Source organism: Arvicanthis niloticus, chromosome 2 (assembly GCF_011762505.2).
Source record: "Arvicanthis niloticus isolate mArvNil1 chromosome 2, mArvNil1.pat.X, whole genome shotgun sequence".
In the NCBI taxonomy this organism is placed as follows: Eukaryota; Metazoa; Chordata; class Mammalia; order Rodentia; family Muridae; genus Arvicanthis; species Arvicanthis niloticus.
The window spans coordinates 115,952,937-115,972,501 of record NC_047659.1 but is presented as its reverse complement, the minus strand read 5'-3'; the positions used below and the strand labels follow the sequence as shown (position 1 = coordinate 115,972,501).

The following is a 19,565-nucleotide window of genomic DNA, read 5'->3' as shown; positions in this document are numbered from 1 at the left end:
AGCACACTTTTTATTTTCAAAATGGATCACATTAAGGAGCAGCAGTAATTCCACATTTTTGACATCATTAAAATTAAAATATGTGTGTGTGTGTGTGTGTGTGCATGTGTGTAGGTGCATGTAGAAACAAAAAAAGTCAACTCTGTACATTCTTCAGAAGCCACCTAGGCCTTTTTTTTTGGGTGGGCAGTGGGGCGGGGGGAGGGTCTCTCATTGGCCTGGAGCTTTCAGACTGGGCTAGACTGGCTGGCCAGCAACCCCCTGGGATTCTCTTGTCTCAGTCTCTGGCACTGAGGTTATAACAAACAAGTGCTGCACGGTCCAACATTTTTATCCAGGTTCTGGTAAAGACTTCAGAAAGAGCTCTGCTGCAGGATGTCTCTGCTCAGTTCCCTTCCCTCCCACCACGGTACTTCTCGAGCCCCACCTACTCTTGGGAAGTTTTCATTCACATGTACTGCCTTGAGTCTTGACTTTCCAAATCCTTCCTCCTTGCATGTGAGCATGTGACATCCACTTTACCTGGACATCCCAGAATAGTAAGCACCATTTCAGAACTGGAGTACACATGGGTATGCAGACAGAGACCTCCACTATGTGCCTGTCATGGTTTGAAATTGCTTGGCTCAGGGAGTTGCACTATTTGGAGGTATAACCTTGTTAGAGTAGGTGTGTCACTGTGGGCATGGGCTTTACGACCCTCATCCTAGCTGCCTGGAAGCCAGTTTTCTGCTAGTGGCCTTCCAATGAAGACATAGAACTCACAGCTCCTTCTGCACCATGTCTGCCTAGATGCTGCCATGCTCCCGCCTTGATGATAATGGACTGAACCTCTGAACCTGTAAGCCAGCCCCAATTAAATGTTGTCCTTTATAAAATTTGCCTTGGTCCTGGTATCTTTCACAGCAGTAAAATCCTAACTAAGACAGAGGTCATGCAGCCATACGTCATAGAGGTCAGTTGTACTGGCTGGTTTTGTGTGTCAACTTGACACAAGCTGGAGTTATCACAGAGTTAGCAGCCTCCCTTGAGGAAATGCCTCCATGAGATCCAGCTGTAAGGCATTTTCTCAATTAGAGATCAAGGGTAGGAGGGCCCAGCCCACTGTGGGTGGTGCCATTCTTGGGATGGTAGTCCTGGCTTCTATAAGAAAGCAAGCTGAGCAAGCCAGGGGAAGCAAGCCAGTAAGAAACATTTCTCCATGGCTTCTGCATCCACTCCTGCCTCCAAGTTCCTGCCCTGTGTGAGTTCCTGTCCTGATTTCCTTTGATGATGAATTGTTGGGCCTTGGATGATGTAACTCCATTTAACCTGCACCCATCAGTCACATAGGACACAAGTAGAGGTCTCCACCTCCAGAGATTTAAATATTAATGAGTTATCTAAAGGCCAGGGGTGTAGCTAATTAAGTTATTCCCTCCCCTTTTTCCCCTCCCTATAAAAGTCAGACTCCCCTGGCTTTTGGCGGGAGCGCTCATCATCTACACCCACTCACCATGCCATGAACAATAAAAGCTTTGGGAAACTCCATGTGTTGCCTGATCTGCCACCGCCAGGTTCCCAGCCTTTGGAACCTCGAACCGCAACCGCAGCCGCAGCCGCCAGCCCATGGCGGCTGTGTGAATGTGGGACCCTCTGCCTGCGGCATGGGAAGCCCGCTGGGACCCCACCACCGGACTCCCTCCCCCCTTGAGGTTTTTCCCCACAATGAACAGCTATGTGGAAATGTAAGCTGAATAAACCCTCTCCTCCCCAACTTGCTTCTTGACGTTTAGTGCAGGACTAGAAACCCTGACTAAGAGTACCTTTCCTGGATAAAATGCAGACTATCAGGTTTGTCATCAGCAGTTTGAGAATTAGCCTCCTAACCCCTTGGCAGAAAGGGATGATTTTAGGAACAAGCCAGTGAGTGTTGCATGAGCGTTGAGTGAGAGGTCACGCCTTCTTAGTGAAGCGGGGCTTGCAAAGTGCTAGAAATATTCCTAGGAAAGCTGTTTGGGGGGTCCCAGCCAGCCCCCCCCCCCCCCAGTATCGCAGATGTAATGCTGGCTGTTAGCTTCCCTCCCTGTTCACTAGAGAACAGGGATAGCAAACCCACAAGGCCTGGCTGCTGCCTCCTCCTTTAGTCTTTTTTTATGCTGAATGAATGAGAATAGGGTATGCAGCCACCAAAGAGACTAACCTTGTGGGTTATTAACCCGTCCATGTGGGTGGCTTTGCAAGGAACTTTGCTGGCTACCACACATTCAAGTTATTGAGGTCTCCTTTGTGTTCTAGAGGCTGTTGTGGGCTCTTTATCCTAAGCTCAGCACTCCAAGGTTGGGGCGATGGTTAGTTGTTATAGCAGTGGGGACATGATGAACTGTTAAGGATATATCTGGTAGCCTACTGGCCAGGGGCCAACCACAGTCTGAGTAGAACATACCACCCAATAACAATGACAACCTGTTACATAAAGGTGGTAGCTTTAACATTGTTTCCAACAAAATGATTTTATTTATTTATTTATTTATTTATTTATTTATTTATATGACTGAAACTCTGCCGTATCAGCATTGTAGTAAACACATCATGCTCCACAGTGACCAGGGCTTGAAAAGACTATCCAGTAAACAGCCACTCTAAAGAAAGAAACGGAGAGGAGGTCTTGCTGGAGACTGATCTTAGCTACGGAAGGCACGTTGTATCTATCTTAATGAGCTTTGGCACTGCGTTAGCATAGCTGAGGGTGGGGTGGAGCAGTCTGGAAACTTGGAGTGCCTTGAGATACTGCACATCAGAGAATTCACACACAAGCTGGCTTCTCAGCCACAGAGCAAGTGTCCACAGTTCTGCCCATTCCTACTGACACCTGCTGCCCTGATTTTTTCCCCCTGATTATATAGGTCAAAAAATCACTCTGGAGTTCACACCAAACAGAAGACATGGGATTAGCCTTGGTGTTCAAGAAGCCAAGTCCCCAGCTCTTGTAACAAACACAGGATTTAAAATGTCATAGTATCCGAGGCAGAATTTGTTGTGACAAATTTCTTTACTTTGTGGCACATAAGCCAACCAAGCATGTGGGCCAGAATCTGTAAATCAGTTCATTCTGGAGGTGCCTCGGGGTCTTTTCTTCTTTCATGAAGGATCGTGGTAGGAAGAACTCATGGATGACAGAAGTGCCTTCTTAACTTTACCATACACAACTTATTGAGAACTAGAAAAGTCTAAGGTCAGTCTGGACTATGTCCATTATAAGAATAGTAATTCAGTTTCCCTGGGGGGAAGCATCTTCGGTGGGCTACACTCTTGACCAGCTGGCTGTATTTAGGTGACTGCCTGACCATTTTGGCAACAATTTTGCATGAATTAATTCCAACTTTAAAAGATTGCCATGAAGCCATCCTACATTTTTTTCTTAGAAAATAAAATGGGAAAAAAAATCTGTTTAGATCTTCTGTACTAATTAAGAAGGAAGCCCACTTGGCAAAATGGTTAATTAAAGCCAGGGGTCCTGTTCAAATACTGTCATAGCATCAGCCAAAGAATCTATTTGAGTTGCACCGTTATTAAAATTCTCATTATCCAAACCCCCCTTCTATGCATTCTGACTCCATGCAAAGAATGCAGAGCCATGGTAGGCACACGAGGAATCATATAGTGTTTGTTGAAGACTCTGGTTTGGTCTCAAATCAAGCCCAGCATTTCCTAGCCCTTGTGTGGATTAGGTGCTGTTGCTTATCAATGGTGACTAAAGAAGACAGCCTATGAGCTCTCTGTATACAGGACACCTGAAGGAATGTGGAGGCAGAGTGGGCACAATGGTGTTTGACTGCAATCTCCATCTCAGGAGGAGGCTGGGGCGGGAAAGTGCAAGTTTGAGGCCAATTCTTGAGCTTGATAGTATGACACTGTAGAAAAACACCAAACAGCACCCCCCACCCGCCCACCCCGCTCCAAATATAAAAGCATATAAAATACCATATGTCTTTTCTCCTAGAAGAAAGAAGTTTCACTATTATAAAGAAGCAGAATTTACAAGAATTTGCATATTAACTGGCTATCTGCTTTGCTCCAAGCAATGTAAATGATCAGAAATGATTTGCTCTGTACAAAGGGTCAGTAATAATTCCAGGAATGAAGACAGGTGGAGTGATTTATTCAAAGTCCATGAGAAGCAAATGGAAGAAGGACTCTGCTTCCTGAATGGGGAGGAGCTAGGAGCCAATGACTTGTGACACTTTAAATACCCACTTTTCTTATAACGTTTAAGGATTTTTCTAGTATATTCTACTTTTATCAGATTGACCAGAACCTGCCACATTGCTAGCCCCCCTCCCCTAAGAAAATCTGAAAATAAGAAAAAAATAAATAAAAAAATAAAAATAAGAAAATCTTTATGTTAAGTTGGTCATGTCATTGACCCTCAAAAATATTCAGAAGACAATGGAACGGAGAGGATCTACCTCAATGAAGAAAATTCAAGTGTGACACGAGAGAAAGGGAGTCACTATTTGACAAGAGGCCAGCCTGGGACCATCTGGCAGAGGAGCTTCCTTGAGGGGCTCTCCAATTGGCCAGCCAATGAGAAGTCCCACCCACAGCTCCCACGTTTCCCAGATAGCCTTTCTGTGTAATTCATGGATGGGAGGAAAACAGTTGGGCCTGGTGGCCACTCCTGGTCCAAAGAATATGCTTGCCCCAGAGTTGCAAAGGCAGATGTTTATAACCTGATCATGTATTAAAACCTAACAATGGCTTACATACTGAACAATGGATCTTCAGTATGTAAACTGCAGTATACCTGGATAATACAACATCACTCAGTATTTAAGGATATGGGCCGAATGGCATGAAAAAACATGAAAGGAACTTACATGTATATTACTGGGTGAAATAAGCCAGTCTGAAAGGCCGCATGTGGGGGTTCCCATTATATGATGTGTTGGTTAATTGGTAAATTGTCAATTTGATGGAATTTAGGGTCACCACAGAAGCAAAGCTGTGGGCATGCCTGTGAGGGAGTTTCTAGGTTAGGTTACCTGAGGATGGCTACATCCCATGGGCTGGGGTCCTGTACTGTAGACAAAGGAGAAAGGCAGCAGAGCACAAACATCTCTGTCTCTCTGCTTTCTCACTGCGTAATGCGACTACTGCCTCAAGTTCCTCCCTTCTCTGTCATGAGGACTGCATCCTCCAACTGTGAGTTCAAATACACCCACAAGCTGCTTATTGTCAAGCGTTTGGTCACAGCACTAAGAAGAGTAACTGAAACAAATGACAATTTTGGAGACAATAAGGCTTAAAGGTTACTAGTTCTTCATGTGGCAGAAAGAACGAAGGATGGGACACAGAGGAGATTTTAGTAGGGTTCTGTATGGCACTGTGGTGACAGATGCACTGTAAAGACCCTCTAGAATGCACAGCACCTAGAGACCTGAGAGTTAAGGAGTCTGCTGATAATGATGTCCTAATAAGGCCTACCAGCTCTGATGGCTGCACCACCTTGGTGAGAGATGTAGATAGTTGCTGTGTGTGTGTGTGTGTGTGTGTGTGTGAGAGAGAGAGAGAGAGAGAGAGAGAGAGAGAGAGAGAGAGAGAGAGAGAGAGAGAGAGAAGGGGAACAAGGAGAATCTAGGAAATCACTGTAACTTGTGCTTGAGTTTGTCATGAAGTTAAAACTACTCTTTTTTAAATCTATTAAGCAAAGATATGTTAAAGCAGCCATAAACTTAATTATCTCATGATCTTTGGGAGTTAGAGATTGGGGGTAGCTTTGCTGGGAACTCAAGGTCTCCTAGGCTTTCAGTCAAGAGTTTGGATGGAACAAGAAGCATCTAGAAGCTTGAATGGCACTGATTCTAAGGCAGGTCACTCATACAGCTGGTGTAGGCATCCTCAATTCTTTACTATAACCGACCTCACCGAAGGGTTGCCTGAGAAACCCCACCCTTTGGCAGTTGACAACCTGGAAAGGGACAAGGTGGAGTCACAGTATCTTCATGTCATTGATAGAGCTTTGGAAACCACACACTGTCGTCTCTACAATACCCTGCAGGCTATACCAGTCAGTTCTGCTCCCTTTGGGAGTACACCACATGATGGTGTGAGGAGCAAAGACTTCTGGGGGGCCATTTTAAATCTTGACATGCACAGTGGGTATATGATGTGTGAACCAAAGACTTTGAGTCAAAAATTTACTTTCCCTTCAAAACAAATTTTATGAACAGAGATAAAGTAAAACTCAAGATCAATACTTACAAAATCAGGCTGTGACCTTTGTAGATCCAAGGGAGTTGGGATGGCAGGTTTGGAAATATGCAGATAATGATAAGACCCAGGAAGAATCCCTCCTAGAGGAAATGGCAGGTGTCCATATCAGAAATGAATTATTGGTTTGGCAGAGAACAGTTCACATTTTATCAAAAACCCACAAAGATGTCTATAATGTCTGCTCCTGAAATTGCAGCCAATTATCAAGGAAGGCCCTAGGGTGGTGGAACTTTATTTAGTCAAATCAATACCCTATACTATAGCCACCAGGGCAAGATGAGCATAGATGTGTCCTGTGACTTCCTGCACCTTCCTATATGTTAACCCATGGCTATCAAACCAGACCAAAAGCTCCAGAATATTGCCATGGACTTGCCATTTCTGACATTCCTCCAAATAAACAAAATATTAAAAACTGTATTTTATGTAGATAATTAACAAAGTCCCTTGCTCAATGCTTTAGAAAACTATTCTATTTTGTAGCTATGCTTGAGTCTGACCAACCTCTCCTCTTGGAGGCTTTCTGTTCTCTTATCTGCCTGAGGTCATTTCCTAAGGTCCCACCCAGAGGAGAAGCAAAGCAGGCATCTCCTTAGAAGGAGGAAGACAGGGATGGAAAGTGGGCCTTGGTCTCCTTGGCCTGGTTTCCATTTACTAGAACAGGTTTCATAAATACTTTCAGGGCTTATGTATGTATGCTTTGCAAATTAGCCTGTGAACCTCCCAGAAGTGAACATCGAATTCTGTAAATATGTGGTTTTTTTTCTGGTGGTAAGGTCCACAATGACTAAAGACATGGTTTTAAAATATCTCTTCTCTCTATCTCCTTTTCTTCTCAACATAATAAAACCTGTCTTCCTCTTCCTGTGGGCAGTCCAAGGTGACCTGTGAAAATGGTTCACTCCCCTCTTGACTCAGAAAACTCTACAAAATCAGGCAGATCAAGAGGTTCATACCCTTACATTGGCTTCAGAATTCCCATGAAACTGCTCAGGCTGTCAAAGATATGCAAATCCTAAAAGCTACCAATTATCTGAAGGATGTAATTGTTAAGGAGTAATGTGCACCATTTTGTCGGCATAATGATAGAGCCTGTAGATATTCTCAAACCAAACAGTAGGGCTGGACATGGGATTGATGGCCCCAGAAGAGAGCTTAATTCCTGGTGCACATACTTAAAGCTGCAGAGAGAGATCTGAACTTAAAAGTGTTGGGTATAGATTCTGTAGTTATTGAACATAGCCAAGCCAACAAGGAACCAAGACATGTTTTTGAACTTAAAAAGCCCATGGTTGCATTAACCTATACACTGGTTCCCCCTGCCACACAGAGGGGACTACCATTAAAAAAAAAGGAACAAATTGTTTCTAAAGATTGCACAGAAGAAAAAGACACCCCAGAAGAAAATGAATACACAGAAGCTTGGGATACAGGAATAAGTTAAGCATAAAATAAGTGCAAAAAAATCCACCCTGCCTTACATATGAAATTATCTCCTTAGGGGTCAGCAAGGCTTAGCGAGTAAAAAGGGGCTGTTTCACAGCTGTAAATGGCTGTGCCTACCTATGAAGAGAGCAGGCTAAGGAGGCTGGAGAGGTGGCTCATGGTAAAGAACACTTGCTACTTTGCAGATGACTAGAGTTTGGTTCTCAGCACCCATCTGGTGACTAATAACTGCCTACAGCTCCAACTTCAGGGTATTCCGTGCACTGTTCCAGCATCCACATATGTGTGGTGCACAGACATAAGGCAGTACAACGTTACACATAAAAAGAAAACAGATACATATTTAAAGACAGAAGGCTAAGGAACGGGCCGCAGAAGGGTCTCTTCATCTCTGAACCTATGACAAGGATGGAAACTTAGGAAATAATGTCAAGGCAAACCACTGTCTTCCATCCCTGAGATCTCTGGGCAAGTTACTGATGATTTTCCAGTCTATAAAATGGGGACTGTTGGGGGGGGTGCTAATAAATGCCCAATGTGCATAGGTCCAGAATAATGATATGGTCATGTTCACAGTAGATGCTAGAGAAAGGGGATGGGTTCCTACTCCACCTCTATGACATCCCACTAAAGACCAAGAGCTATGTTTAAGAGAAACATGACTGGCTGCTCTAAACACTGACATCGTCAAATGAGAGGGGGAAAAAGGAGCCTTCTACATACCGTGGATCTTGGCTCCCTTGTACATGGGGATGAGGCGGTCAAGGTCAGCTGGAGGTTCAGTCACAGGCTCAAGGGTTGGGTCAAAGAGACTGAGCATAGTTGCAGCCAGCTGAAAGCCAATTTCTTTGGAACTGAAATTGCTGTGAGTCCACTCGTTTGAATAATATCGGTTGGAGAATTTAGTGAGGGAGCCAGCAGCTCTGATGGCTATGTCGTTGGTGTGGAAGGTAGTATCAATCACAAGTCGGCCATCATAGACAAGGCATGCGTCATTAAATGCTTTAAATGTTTCATAATCCACATTCTTCTTGTAGAAGCTGAAGAATGCCTACAAGGTGAAGAACAAAAACCCCCGTAATTAATGGGTGTGATGGTTTGAATAAGAATGGTCTCCACAGGCTCATATGGTTGATAGAACTGTTTGGAAAGGATTAGAAGGTGTGGCCTTGTTGGAGGTGGTGTGTCCCTGAGGGTGAGATTTGCAAATCCCACAAAATTCTCAGCTTTTACTTTCCCTTTGCCTCCTGCTTACAGATCAGACATAGGCTCATAGCTACTGCTCCAGTGCCATGCCTGCCTGCCTGCTGCTATGCCCCCTGCCTGATGGTCATGTACTCTGAAACACTCTGAAACTGTAGAGGAGCCCAGTGAAATGTTTCCTTTTATAAATCGCCTTAGTCATGATGTTTCTTCACAGTAATAGAAAAGTGACTAAGACAACCTTTTTTGTGTTTCTTGCTGGGGGATCATGAAGCTGGGTAAGCACTCCACTGGGTATTGCTCTTGATTTCACCTGCCCCAGAGTGTGAACACTCCTCAGGGTACAGAAAATGTCCACTGACAGTTTATCATAATTCTGTGTGACCAAGATGGGAGACGGAAGAGAGAAGGGGGGGGGGGGACAGAGGAGATTCCAGACCTTTGATATGAAGAGCATACTAAGATCATCCTAAGCCACTCCTTGTCATTCAATGTGTATATGATAGGAAAAAGAAAGATGTCAAGTGAGGGAAGCGCTAGCCCAGGGATGAATATTTTTGCCCCATGAGAAGACTTTCATCGGTACAGGCCGTGTTTCCCCTGTGGTCTAACACTTACAAAGTTGCCCCTGAGTGTCCTTCACCTCTTGAACCTTTGATAATCTTCAAAATCATCCACAAAAGTTCTACCTGTTAGCGGTTTTCTAACCTTTGTTAGTTATGGCTAAGTAACACATTTAACAAAGATTTTTATGGTAATTTTTTTAGCTGTGTTTAGCTGTTACCCACACTGCTCTGGGGCACTTTTGTCTCAGTTGGACTTTGCACAGCAGTAGTTCCACACTGGAAAGTGAAACAGCAAATCTAACAAAGATTTGATAGACTCATTCATTCACAGGTGCAGACAGGTGTGTCCCTGCTAGATACCTGTCAAGACTATAGGAATCTCTTGGTGAAAAAATTAAATATGAAGATTAATTAAATTAAATACATAATTGGATAGAGTGATACCAGTACACATGAAGACTTTCTTGAGAGCTACCACAGCTGGGGTTTAGACTGGCTGGAGACTGCACACCTGCCAGGAACCCAAGAGGCATGGCTACTCGGCAGGAACAGAAAACCTATGATTTAGGGTAAAACACCAATTTCTGTTTGTTTGTTTTTAAAATCTGTATCTGTTTGCATGTGTATGTGTGTGTGCATATCTATACACATGTGTGGAGGTCAGAGTTATTATATAGTAGTAGACATCCACAGGTTTTGAGATGGCTTCTCTGACTGGCCTGGAACTCATTGAATATGCTCGGTCAGCTTGCTAGTGGGCACAGTGGTCCGCCTGACTCTACCTCCCCAGATCCAGGTCTATCATCACCATGCCCATTGTTTGTTTTCTTCACCAGTTTCAAGGCAGCTCTGGTTCTGGAATGGTGGAACAATGCCTTGAGACTGGCTCTTCCACCCAAAATAACCATAAACTCTAGTCAAAATGGAAGGACTGTGACCAAGGATCCTGACAGCTATTTAAAGTCTGGGATATTATGTATGACCATAAAAAGATGAAGCAATGACCAGCATGAATCTAATTTCCCATACTTGGAAGCTTTTAAAAGATAGTACGCTATAGGCATTTCATGATAAAATAAAAGAAATAAAACCTCTAATAAAAAAAGAGTTGGTAAATTTTGAAGTAATATCAACAGATTTTTCTGGTTAAAAGAACAAAGAGAAAAAATTCTATTAAAACAAACACAGCTTTAAAGCCTCAGGAAACACTATATAATTAGGGATATAATTAAAGTATAAGGGAAGAATGGGGCCTAATAATAGCCAAGAATTTGCTAAAATTTAGTGAAAGCCAGGAATTTATACACTCAAGAAACTCAGTGAACCACAGGTAAGATAAAAACTTAAAACATAATAAACATAAACCATCAACTGCATCAAACTTTTGAATGTCAATGACAAAGAGGAAGCCCTGAAGCCATACCCAGGAAATGATAAATTACATCCCAACAGGAACAGTGTCTTCAATGTCCACTAACTTTTAAGTCAAAATGCTATAGTATTTGAAACATGGTAAGAAATGAATTCAAAGTTGGAAAGACGCGTGTTAGCCCCAAATTCTATATCCAGAAAAAAAAAAAAAAAACCACATTTTAAAAATATTTGCATTTACAAATACAAATATTTATTGCTATCAGACTGACCATACACAAAGCACTGACAGAAGGTGTTTAGGCGAAGGGAGACCTATATTTTTAAAAACAAAAGAAAGAGCTACAAGAATGAGAAAAATATCTGTACAGACATAAAATAGGTTTTTTAGTTCTTTAAAACATGAAGCCGGGGGGATATAATTCAGTTGGTAGCGTGCTTGTCTAGAATGTGAAGAGCCCTAGCTAGGGCTTGGTCCTCAGCACTGCACAAACTGAGAATGGTGCTACACGCCTGTTATCCTAGTACCTGGGAGGTAGACGCAGAAGGATCAGGAGTTCAAGACCATTCTCAGCTACACAGAGAAATGGAGGCCAGACTAAGCTCCTTGAGACTCTTCCCATCTTCCCATCCCTACACACCCGCCATGTCCAAACCCTGGAAATCTCATCCTGAGATCAGCAGAAGTAGGATCACTCACCCCCTGCCCTGGGCCTGCATGTCCCAGTACATGTAGCCCTGTGCCCCCACCTTTGCCCTCTGGAAGAGGTCATATACCCCAGTAGCCAGGTTAAACTGCCTCTCCCATTATAAGGTCATGTCCATCAGCACATGGAATTCCTCCTTATGCTAATGAGGCATCCTCAACACCCTGGCCCTGGCCAATGATGTATGCTTACTCCATAGCCCCTATTCATAGTTCTACTCAGAGTCCTACTCATAGCCCATACTCATAGCCCCTACTCACCACCAGTCCTAGGGTTTATAGAGTCTTTGTTCCCCTCATTAAAATGAGCTGTCTCACTGAAGCTGCCTCTGGAGAGTCTGTTCTCTTCACACTCACAACCCCTGAGGTTCTTGACTCCATTCTCCTCCCAGGATCCACACGTTGTGAATGGGCAGGGAAGTGGAGCCTGAACAGCACAGTGCATTCCACAGTGATAAGGTCACAACTCACAAGGTAGATAGCCAAGTTTTAACAGTTCATGGGCTTAACAGCAGGACAAAGAAAGGAAAAGAAAGTAATTAAAGAGAGAAACAGAAACTTCTAAAATAATGAGAGATTTTAATAATGTTACACCTAGCAATTACTGTATTTAGTCCCAAACCATTGGTGAAATACAGTAAATATAAGTAAAGAGAATCCAGCAACAATACAGTCACATAGAACTAATTATTAGTTACAGAAACAGTATGTCCAATAGCTACTGAATACTTACTAATGGCATGTACACAAAATTCTAAATTCCCTTACACATAAAATACATCCTCGTTCTTCTTAAAGGATTGAATAATCATAAACAATAGCATTGAATTAAAAATCAATAAAAATATGTTTTGTAGGAAACCATGAAATATTAAACCAAATGATACATAATCTAGGGGCAATAAAGAATCATAAGGAAGGCAGACAATATTTTGGCCAAAGTGTAAGGAAAAATTCAGTACATGAAAAATTTTTGAGAGGCAGCTAAAATACTGAGGCAAACTGAGGGCAGTATTAAAAAAAAAAAAACACTGTCGATGACTTAACAACTCTACCTAACAACAGCAGAAAAGAGGACTAAGTAGATCCAGTGCAAACAGAAGGAAGAGAATAACCATGGAGAACAAAACCAGTGGAAGAGAGAATGAGCTGCCTTTAGTGAGAAGTAAGCTTTGATTTTTATCTTTGAAAAAAACATCAATAAAATCAACAGGTCTTCATTTTAGACAGCTTAAGATAGAGAGAGGCCTGGGGACTGAACCCAGTTTGTCAGTGTCAGAAATAAATGAGGTGGGAGACTTCCAGAGAAGATGGCTGATGAAGCAGAGATGATGAGGATGATGATGATGATGTCTCTATTCTAAAGAGAGGAAATGAGAGTGGGCCTTGGAAATCCACAAAGGAAGTGAAAAATATACACGGACAAAGGATAAGACAACAACAAAATGGGATGCAGAGCAGTAACCATAATGTAGCCTTGGCCCACAATTCCTTGGGAGGGGGAGGGGGCAATAGCACAAAAGCCAGATGGAAGATGGACAGTCTTAGTCTCAGGAAAGGCCTACAGCCACCATAAGACTCAAAGCCCATCACCAGCTTTGGGAAGACAATGATTTCTCTGGTATACATGCCAGTGAGGAGCAATAAATCCTACTTTATTGCACTGTGTGACTCAGGGTGTGATGGGATGCTGTCTTCAAAGATAAGCTATTGTTAAAAACTGGGCTGCATCAGGGAACCTCAGTTTTGCTGTCTGAGGGAAGACCCAGAGAGGCCACTGTAGGAGAGAAGGAGAGATGGATGCTGACTTGACAAAGACAGACGTAGGTAGCAGGAGGCTCCTCTCAGACTGAGTTGGGCACAGAAGAGACACCTTATCCTCAGTGGCCAAAAATAGATTGAAGCAACTGAGAATACCCTGCAGTGTGATGGCTCTGGGCCTGAAATGTGTCAATGTGAAAAGTGTCAATCTCTGAAGCCACCTATCTACATTCACTGTTGCAGAGACTGAGACCTTTAAAGGTCCAGAGGGGTACACAATTCCCACAACGCCGTGCTTGCGTAAGATTGATTAAAATCAGAAGGTCTTGAAAATATGAAGATGGGTCCCAAGTCTGTGCTGATTTCAGTGGTGTGATTAGATTTTAGTCTCAGTACATTTGGAGACATCTATATGGGTAAAACATTAGTCACCTCATGGGGTATGATCTGGGGAGTTCTGAAGGTGGAAGGAAAAAGAACTCACCTAGCCCAAAGACTGAAAAGTTAAATGTGGCTTTAGAGGTTCCTGTTACAGAAAATAAGACAGGAATGTGCTGATAACCTATATGACAGCTCTCAAAAGAAGAAATTGAAAGGACCAGTGAGTACTTGAAAAGGCGTTCAACATCCTTAGCCTAGAGGGAAATGCAAAGTAAAACAACTCTGAGATTCTATACCACTTCAGTAAGAATGCCTACCACTGAGAAATAAATGAAGCCGGGCAGTGGTGGCAAATGCCTTTAATCCTAGTGCTTGCAAGCAGAAGCAGGAAGATCTCTTTGAGTTCAAGGCCAGCCTAGTCTACAGCAAGTTCCAGTATGGTCGGGGCTACAGGGAGAAACACTGTCTCAACCAAACCAAACCAAACCAAACAAAACAGAAAATGACAACACTTTGTTTGTTTGTTTGTTTAGTGCCAGGGTCTCTTGCTGAATTTGGAGCTGGACAACGTGACTAGACTTTCTGGTCCCTGGTTTCCAAGGATCTGCACATCTCCATGCCCCTAGCACTGTGATTACAGGCACACAACACAGTGCTCAGTCATTTACATGTGTTTTAGTTAGGGTTTTACTGCTTTGAACAGACACCGTGACCAACGCAAGTCTTACAGAGGGCAATATTTAATTGGGGGTGGCTTGCAGGTTCAGAGGTTCAGTCCATTATCATCAAGGTAGAAGCATGGTAGCATCCAGGCATAGTGCGGGCAGAATTGAGAATTCTGTATCTTCATCTGAAGGTTGCTAGCAGAATACTGGCTTCATGGTAGCTAGGACAAGGGTATCAAAGCCCACACCTACAAGACCACACCTACTCCAACAATACCACACCTCCAGCAGTGTCACTCCTTGAGCCAAGCATATACAATCCATCACAACATGTTTGCTGGAGAGCCAAATTCAGGCCCTTAAGCTTACATGGCAAATATTTAACCAACTAAGTCATCTCTCCGGCCAAATGCCACCAATTTTGACCAACTTAAATGAAGCAAATAAATTAAATACTGTAATCTGCCCAAATAGACATGAAGAAGTAGAAAATTTAAGTAACCTTTTAGCTAGTAGAGAAATTGAATTTGTCCTCAAAACTTTTCCTATACTATATGTTCCACCCCTGGATAGTTTCACGGGCTAATTTTATTAACATTCAGAGAAGTAATGTCAGCCTCACACCAGCCTTTTAAGATAATGCAGAGGGAAGAAGCATCACCTAACATTTCACATGGCTAACCGAGCTCAAACTTCCAAACCCTACAGTGGTAAGTACCTTTCCCTTCAAAATACTTCTAAATAATTCAAAATAATTCTAAAACATACTAACAAATAAAATTAAGCGATACTTAGATGGATAACCATGGGTAATTAGGATTTGTTCCAGAAATTAGACTGTGTTAAAAACTTTGGAAAAGTAATCAATGTAATCCACTGTATGTATAACACTAGAGAGAAAAGACTATGACCCCTTTGAAAGCTATTGGAAATTCACTTGATGAAACTCAACAGCCACTGAGAAAACTTCTGTACAGCATAGGAATGAATGGGTACTTCCTCCATCTGATAAATGATACTAAGGAGGTCCACAGAAACTCCATCCTGACAGGAAGGCCTGGAGCTCTCTCCTGAGGACCTCTGCTTTCCCTCCTCACCAGCAGGACTGCAGGTGCTGGGCAGTAGAAGAAAACAAGGATTTGAATAAAAGTCTAAATACCACAAAGGGAGTAATAAATAGCTTCTTCACAACTTTACTCATCGTGCATATTGCTTGCATTGTATGCTTATGCATTTAGAAACCAATCCTCAGAACAAGAAGCTAAATTTGGCAATGTTTCAGAGTGCAATGTTTATTTAAATTGCACATTGAATGTTATCCACGATCAATCGGAAAACCAAATTTAATCCATTTACAACAGGCCAGACACTTAATAAAAGGAATACATGCACGGCCAATGAGTGCATGAGACAATGCCTTTATCATTAATTACCAGGGAAGCACAAATCAAAAATACAGCGGTGTACCATGGAACATATGGGAAGTGGCTAAAGGCCGAAAGCCTGAGAATACTAAGTGTCAAATAGAAGGAAAGAGCACTCAGAACTTTTCAATAAAGTGCTTGTGGAAACGTTACCTGTAAACTAGCACCCCTACTTTGGGGGGCAGTAGGTAGCTCCTTTTCAGTTAACTAGTGGGTTTAACTGAGATGTCACCATACACTTAAATCATTGTATTTTATTTTTTTATTTGCTCCCCATAACCTCCCTTGGTAGCTTCCTCTCTCTGAACAGTCTCCTGTTTTTATGTCACATATATCCCATTTCCCTGTCTTGTCCCACCCCCCAACACACACACACACACACACACACACACACACACACACACACACACACTTCCCAATCACTTCCTTCCCATATAACTTCCTTTTGTACTTTCACATCAGTTGAGGGCTTCTAAAAAGGTAAATATTTTGGGGGCAAGCAGACCGTGCCACCAGACAGAAGAACTGGTAAGGGTGAGTGAGCTCAGACCCTGGGAATCTTAGAGACTTGAGATCTCAGCAGGAGTCTAGTTGCTCCCTACCCATTTCTGCACCTGTTCTGGAACAGGTAACCATGACACTCCTCTGAGAGGACCATGTCCATCAGTCACACATTGCAACACCTTGAGTCCTTTCCCATGCAAATAGAGTATCACTGGCATCTTGAACTGAGTCAATAGGAAATACCTACCCTCAAATCCCACCCCACTCCTCAGTGTATAGACAGTCCCTGTCTACATGGACTAAAGCACACAAGTTGTTTCACCGAGGATCGCCTGAGACTGGCTGTTTTTACTGAGCTGTAACACTCGGGAAAGAGTTTTCTCTCCCCGAGCATCCCTTTCTGGACCTTAGACCCACCTGGCTGGCCAGGCTAAAGCTGCAGCCAATGCCTCTGCCCCCTCTGCCACTGCCACTAGCTGACTAGAGACACCCAGGCCTTCCCCACACAGACCTTCCAAATCTCCTCCATTCTCTTCTAAGAGCTGTAACACTCCTGGTATTCTTAGCTGGTCCAGACCCCTGTGGAGCCTCTACATCCTGGCTCCACTATGACCTCTGGGCAGACAACAAATATTCACTCCTGTATCTTCTAGGCATTCTTTAGGTAGTATGTAATGTATACAAGGATGTGCATGCCAGGCAAATTATAACCCAACTGTGGTATATCCATACATTGTGTTAGTTCCCAGACATAGGAACAAATAACTATCCTTCTGTGATACTTTGTAACTTTTTAAAAATTGCTATGCTAATTAGCCAAAGAGGAAAATTAGCCTTCAATATGGGAGTTTGGTTATAAAATCTAGGAGTTTTATACCACAGATGATTTTTTACACTGTCTATTTTAGTTTCCTAGAACCATTGTAAAAAAAAGTGTCACAAACCAGATACCTCAGAACATCAGACATGTATTTTCTTATAGTTCTGAAGACTTGAAATCTAAAATCAAGGTATCATGGCCAAACTCCCTCCAAAGGCTCTAGGTAGCAGTCAAGTCAGACTCTTCCTGGCTTCTGGTGATGGCTGCCTTGTTTGCCATATGATTTACAGCTGACAATACTCCAATTCTCTGTGTCATCCCAAGTCATTCTTCCTTATGTACCATTAAATGGCTCTCCTCATGAAGAGCACATGGAATTCAGAGCCCAACACAGACCCAGGATGACCTTGTCTTTACTTGCTTACACCAACCAAGACTTACTCCAAATAAGGCCACATTTGCTGGTGCTGAGAATCAGGACATCAGCATGTATGTCTGAGAGACAGGGGAAACCTGGGAACCCATAACAGCACCGGCAGTCGAGAGACATGTTCATTTCCATCTCAAGTTGCCTAACTCCCTGACGGATGATGATGCAAAGAGAGGGCTAAACACTTCCCTTTCCTAACCGTTCACACATAACAACTATTGGCAAAGAAAGATGCAAACCATAAGTCGGCAGAGCCTTGGACATGTCTCCAGAAACCATTCTCTGTGAGACAACGCAGGTCTGGTGGTTTGAATGAGAATGGCTCCCAGGGGTTTGTAAATTTGAATGCTTAGTTTCTAAGGAGTGGCGCTATGTGAAAGGACCAGGAGATGTGGCCTTGTTGGTAAAAATGTGTCACAGGTGCATAGGGGTTGATGTCAAAAGTATCTCCTCTCCAGGAAAATGATATCAGGATGGGTATGGCCATCGTGCCTCACTGGACAATGACAGGACGACCGGAGCCATTACAAGGTCCCCTTTAATTACTGGAGGTCAGGCCTCTATCCCCACCTTGGCAAGATTAGAATTACCACAGCCCTTCTATACTTGGAGAAGGGAGGAGATGTCAAGGGCAGCCCTGCCTTATACACTGAAGGCCTAAAATCAGCCATAAGCCTAAAGTCAGCAATAGGCTTGACATACATGCCTGCTAACACAAAGTCTTGGGTCTCTATGGAAAAACACTGAAACAGATGGCTATAAGCTATTGTAAACAGGCAGCTTTTGTGGAAATTTACCAGCCTGAGTAGTCATTGACCTTGTAAATAGGCAGCCTTGGCGGATAGTACCAACTTAGATAAGGACAAGTGAATCATAGGCAGAGTCATAGTGACCTGTCCCCTGAATCTTCACCAGCTGATACCCTGTTCTGAAAGATATCTGTACTCCCTCTGAACACATATGCTCCTGTGTCATCCCCTTCCCCACATCCTGCATTTTTGTGTTTATAACCCCTGTGTTAAAAAGTAAAAATTATGATTGATGTCAAAAGTATCCCCTCTCCAGGAAAATGACGTTGGGATGGGTATGGCCCTCATGCCTCACTGGACAATGACAGGAGGACTGGAGCCATTACAAGGTCCCCTTTAATTACTGAAGGTCAGGCCTCTATCCCTGCCTTGGCAAGATTAGAATCGCCACAGCCCTTCAAACAACAACAACAAAAATGTGTCACAGGGGTGGGCTTTGGGGTTTCAAAAGTCCCTGCCAAGCCCAGTGTCTCTTGGCTTATAGATCAGGATTTAGCTCTCACTACTGCTCCAGCTCCTGCTTGCATGCCACCATGCTGAGAGCCATGATATGGACTAAACCTCTGAAGCCATAAGGAAGCCCCCAATTAAATGCTTTCTTTCATAAGAGTGGCCTTGCTCATGGTGTCTCTTCACAGTAATAGAACAGTGACTAAGACACAGGAAAGGAAAGGCCTGGCCTGCTTTAGGATGAAGACTGAGCAGACCAAAGCAAAAGCAACCAAAGGATGTTTCACTATGATTCCAATTTGTATCTAAATAATGAAAAAAGGCAGAGGGACTTCTGGAGAACCAGTATATATATTTTTAAAGATTTATTTATTTAATCTATATGAGTATACTGTTGCTATCTTGAAACATGCTGGAAGAGGACATTAGATGTCTTTACAGATGGTTGTTGAGCCCCCATGTGGTTGCTGGGAATTGAACTCAGGACCTCTGGAAGAACTGTCAGTGCTCTTAACCACTGAGCCCTCTCTCCAGTCTGAGAAACCAGTATTTAATGTAACTTTTAAAGAGGTTTTCTTTACCCCCTGTTTCCTGACATGAATGTGTACCTATCTCCAGAGGTTCCGTAGGAAGATCTGGCAATCTTTGAGGGTCATAGTTTGGGATAGAAATTTGAGGTTGAAACAGTTTCAATTTCCCCATCTTAGATAAGCACAAAATATATAAGTGTAGACAATATAAGTTTCAAAATAAGATTTTTTTTTCTTTCTCATT

General features: G+C 43.0%; 1 protein-coding gene across 4 annotated transcripts in view; it reads right to left on the bottom strand.

Annotated features, from left to right (window-relative positions):
* Cfap61 (cilia and flagella associated protein 61) overlaps window positions 1-19,565 on the bottom strand; it is a 272,260-nt gene that overhangs the window by 62,022 nt on the left and 190,673 nt on the right. For all 4 annotated transcript variants that reach the window (XM_076929907.1, XM_076929906.1, XM_076929908.1 and 1 more), the window contains 2 exons: window positions 8,425-8,752; window positions 6,244-6,335 (listed from right to left, as the gene is read on the bottom strand). In XM_076929907.1, coding sequence (XP_076786022.1) covers window positions 6,244-6,335; window positions 8,425-8,752 — 420 coding nt within the window. The remainder of the gene's footprint in view (window positions 1-6,243; window positions 6,336-8,424; window positions 8,753-19,565) is intronic.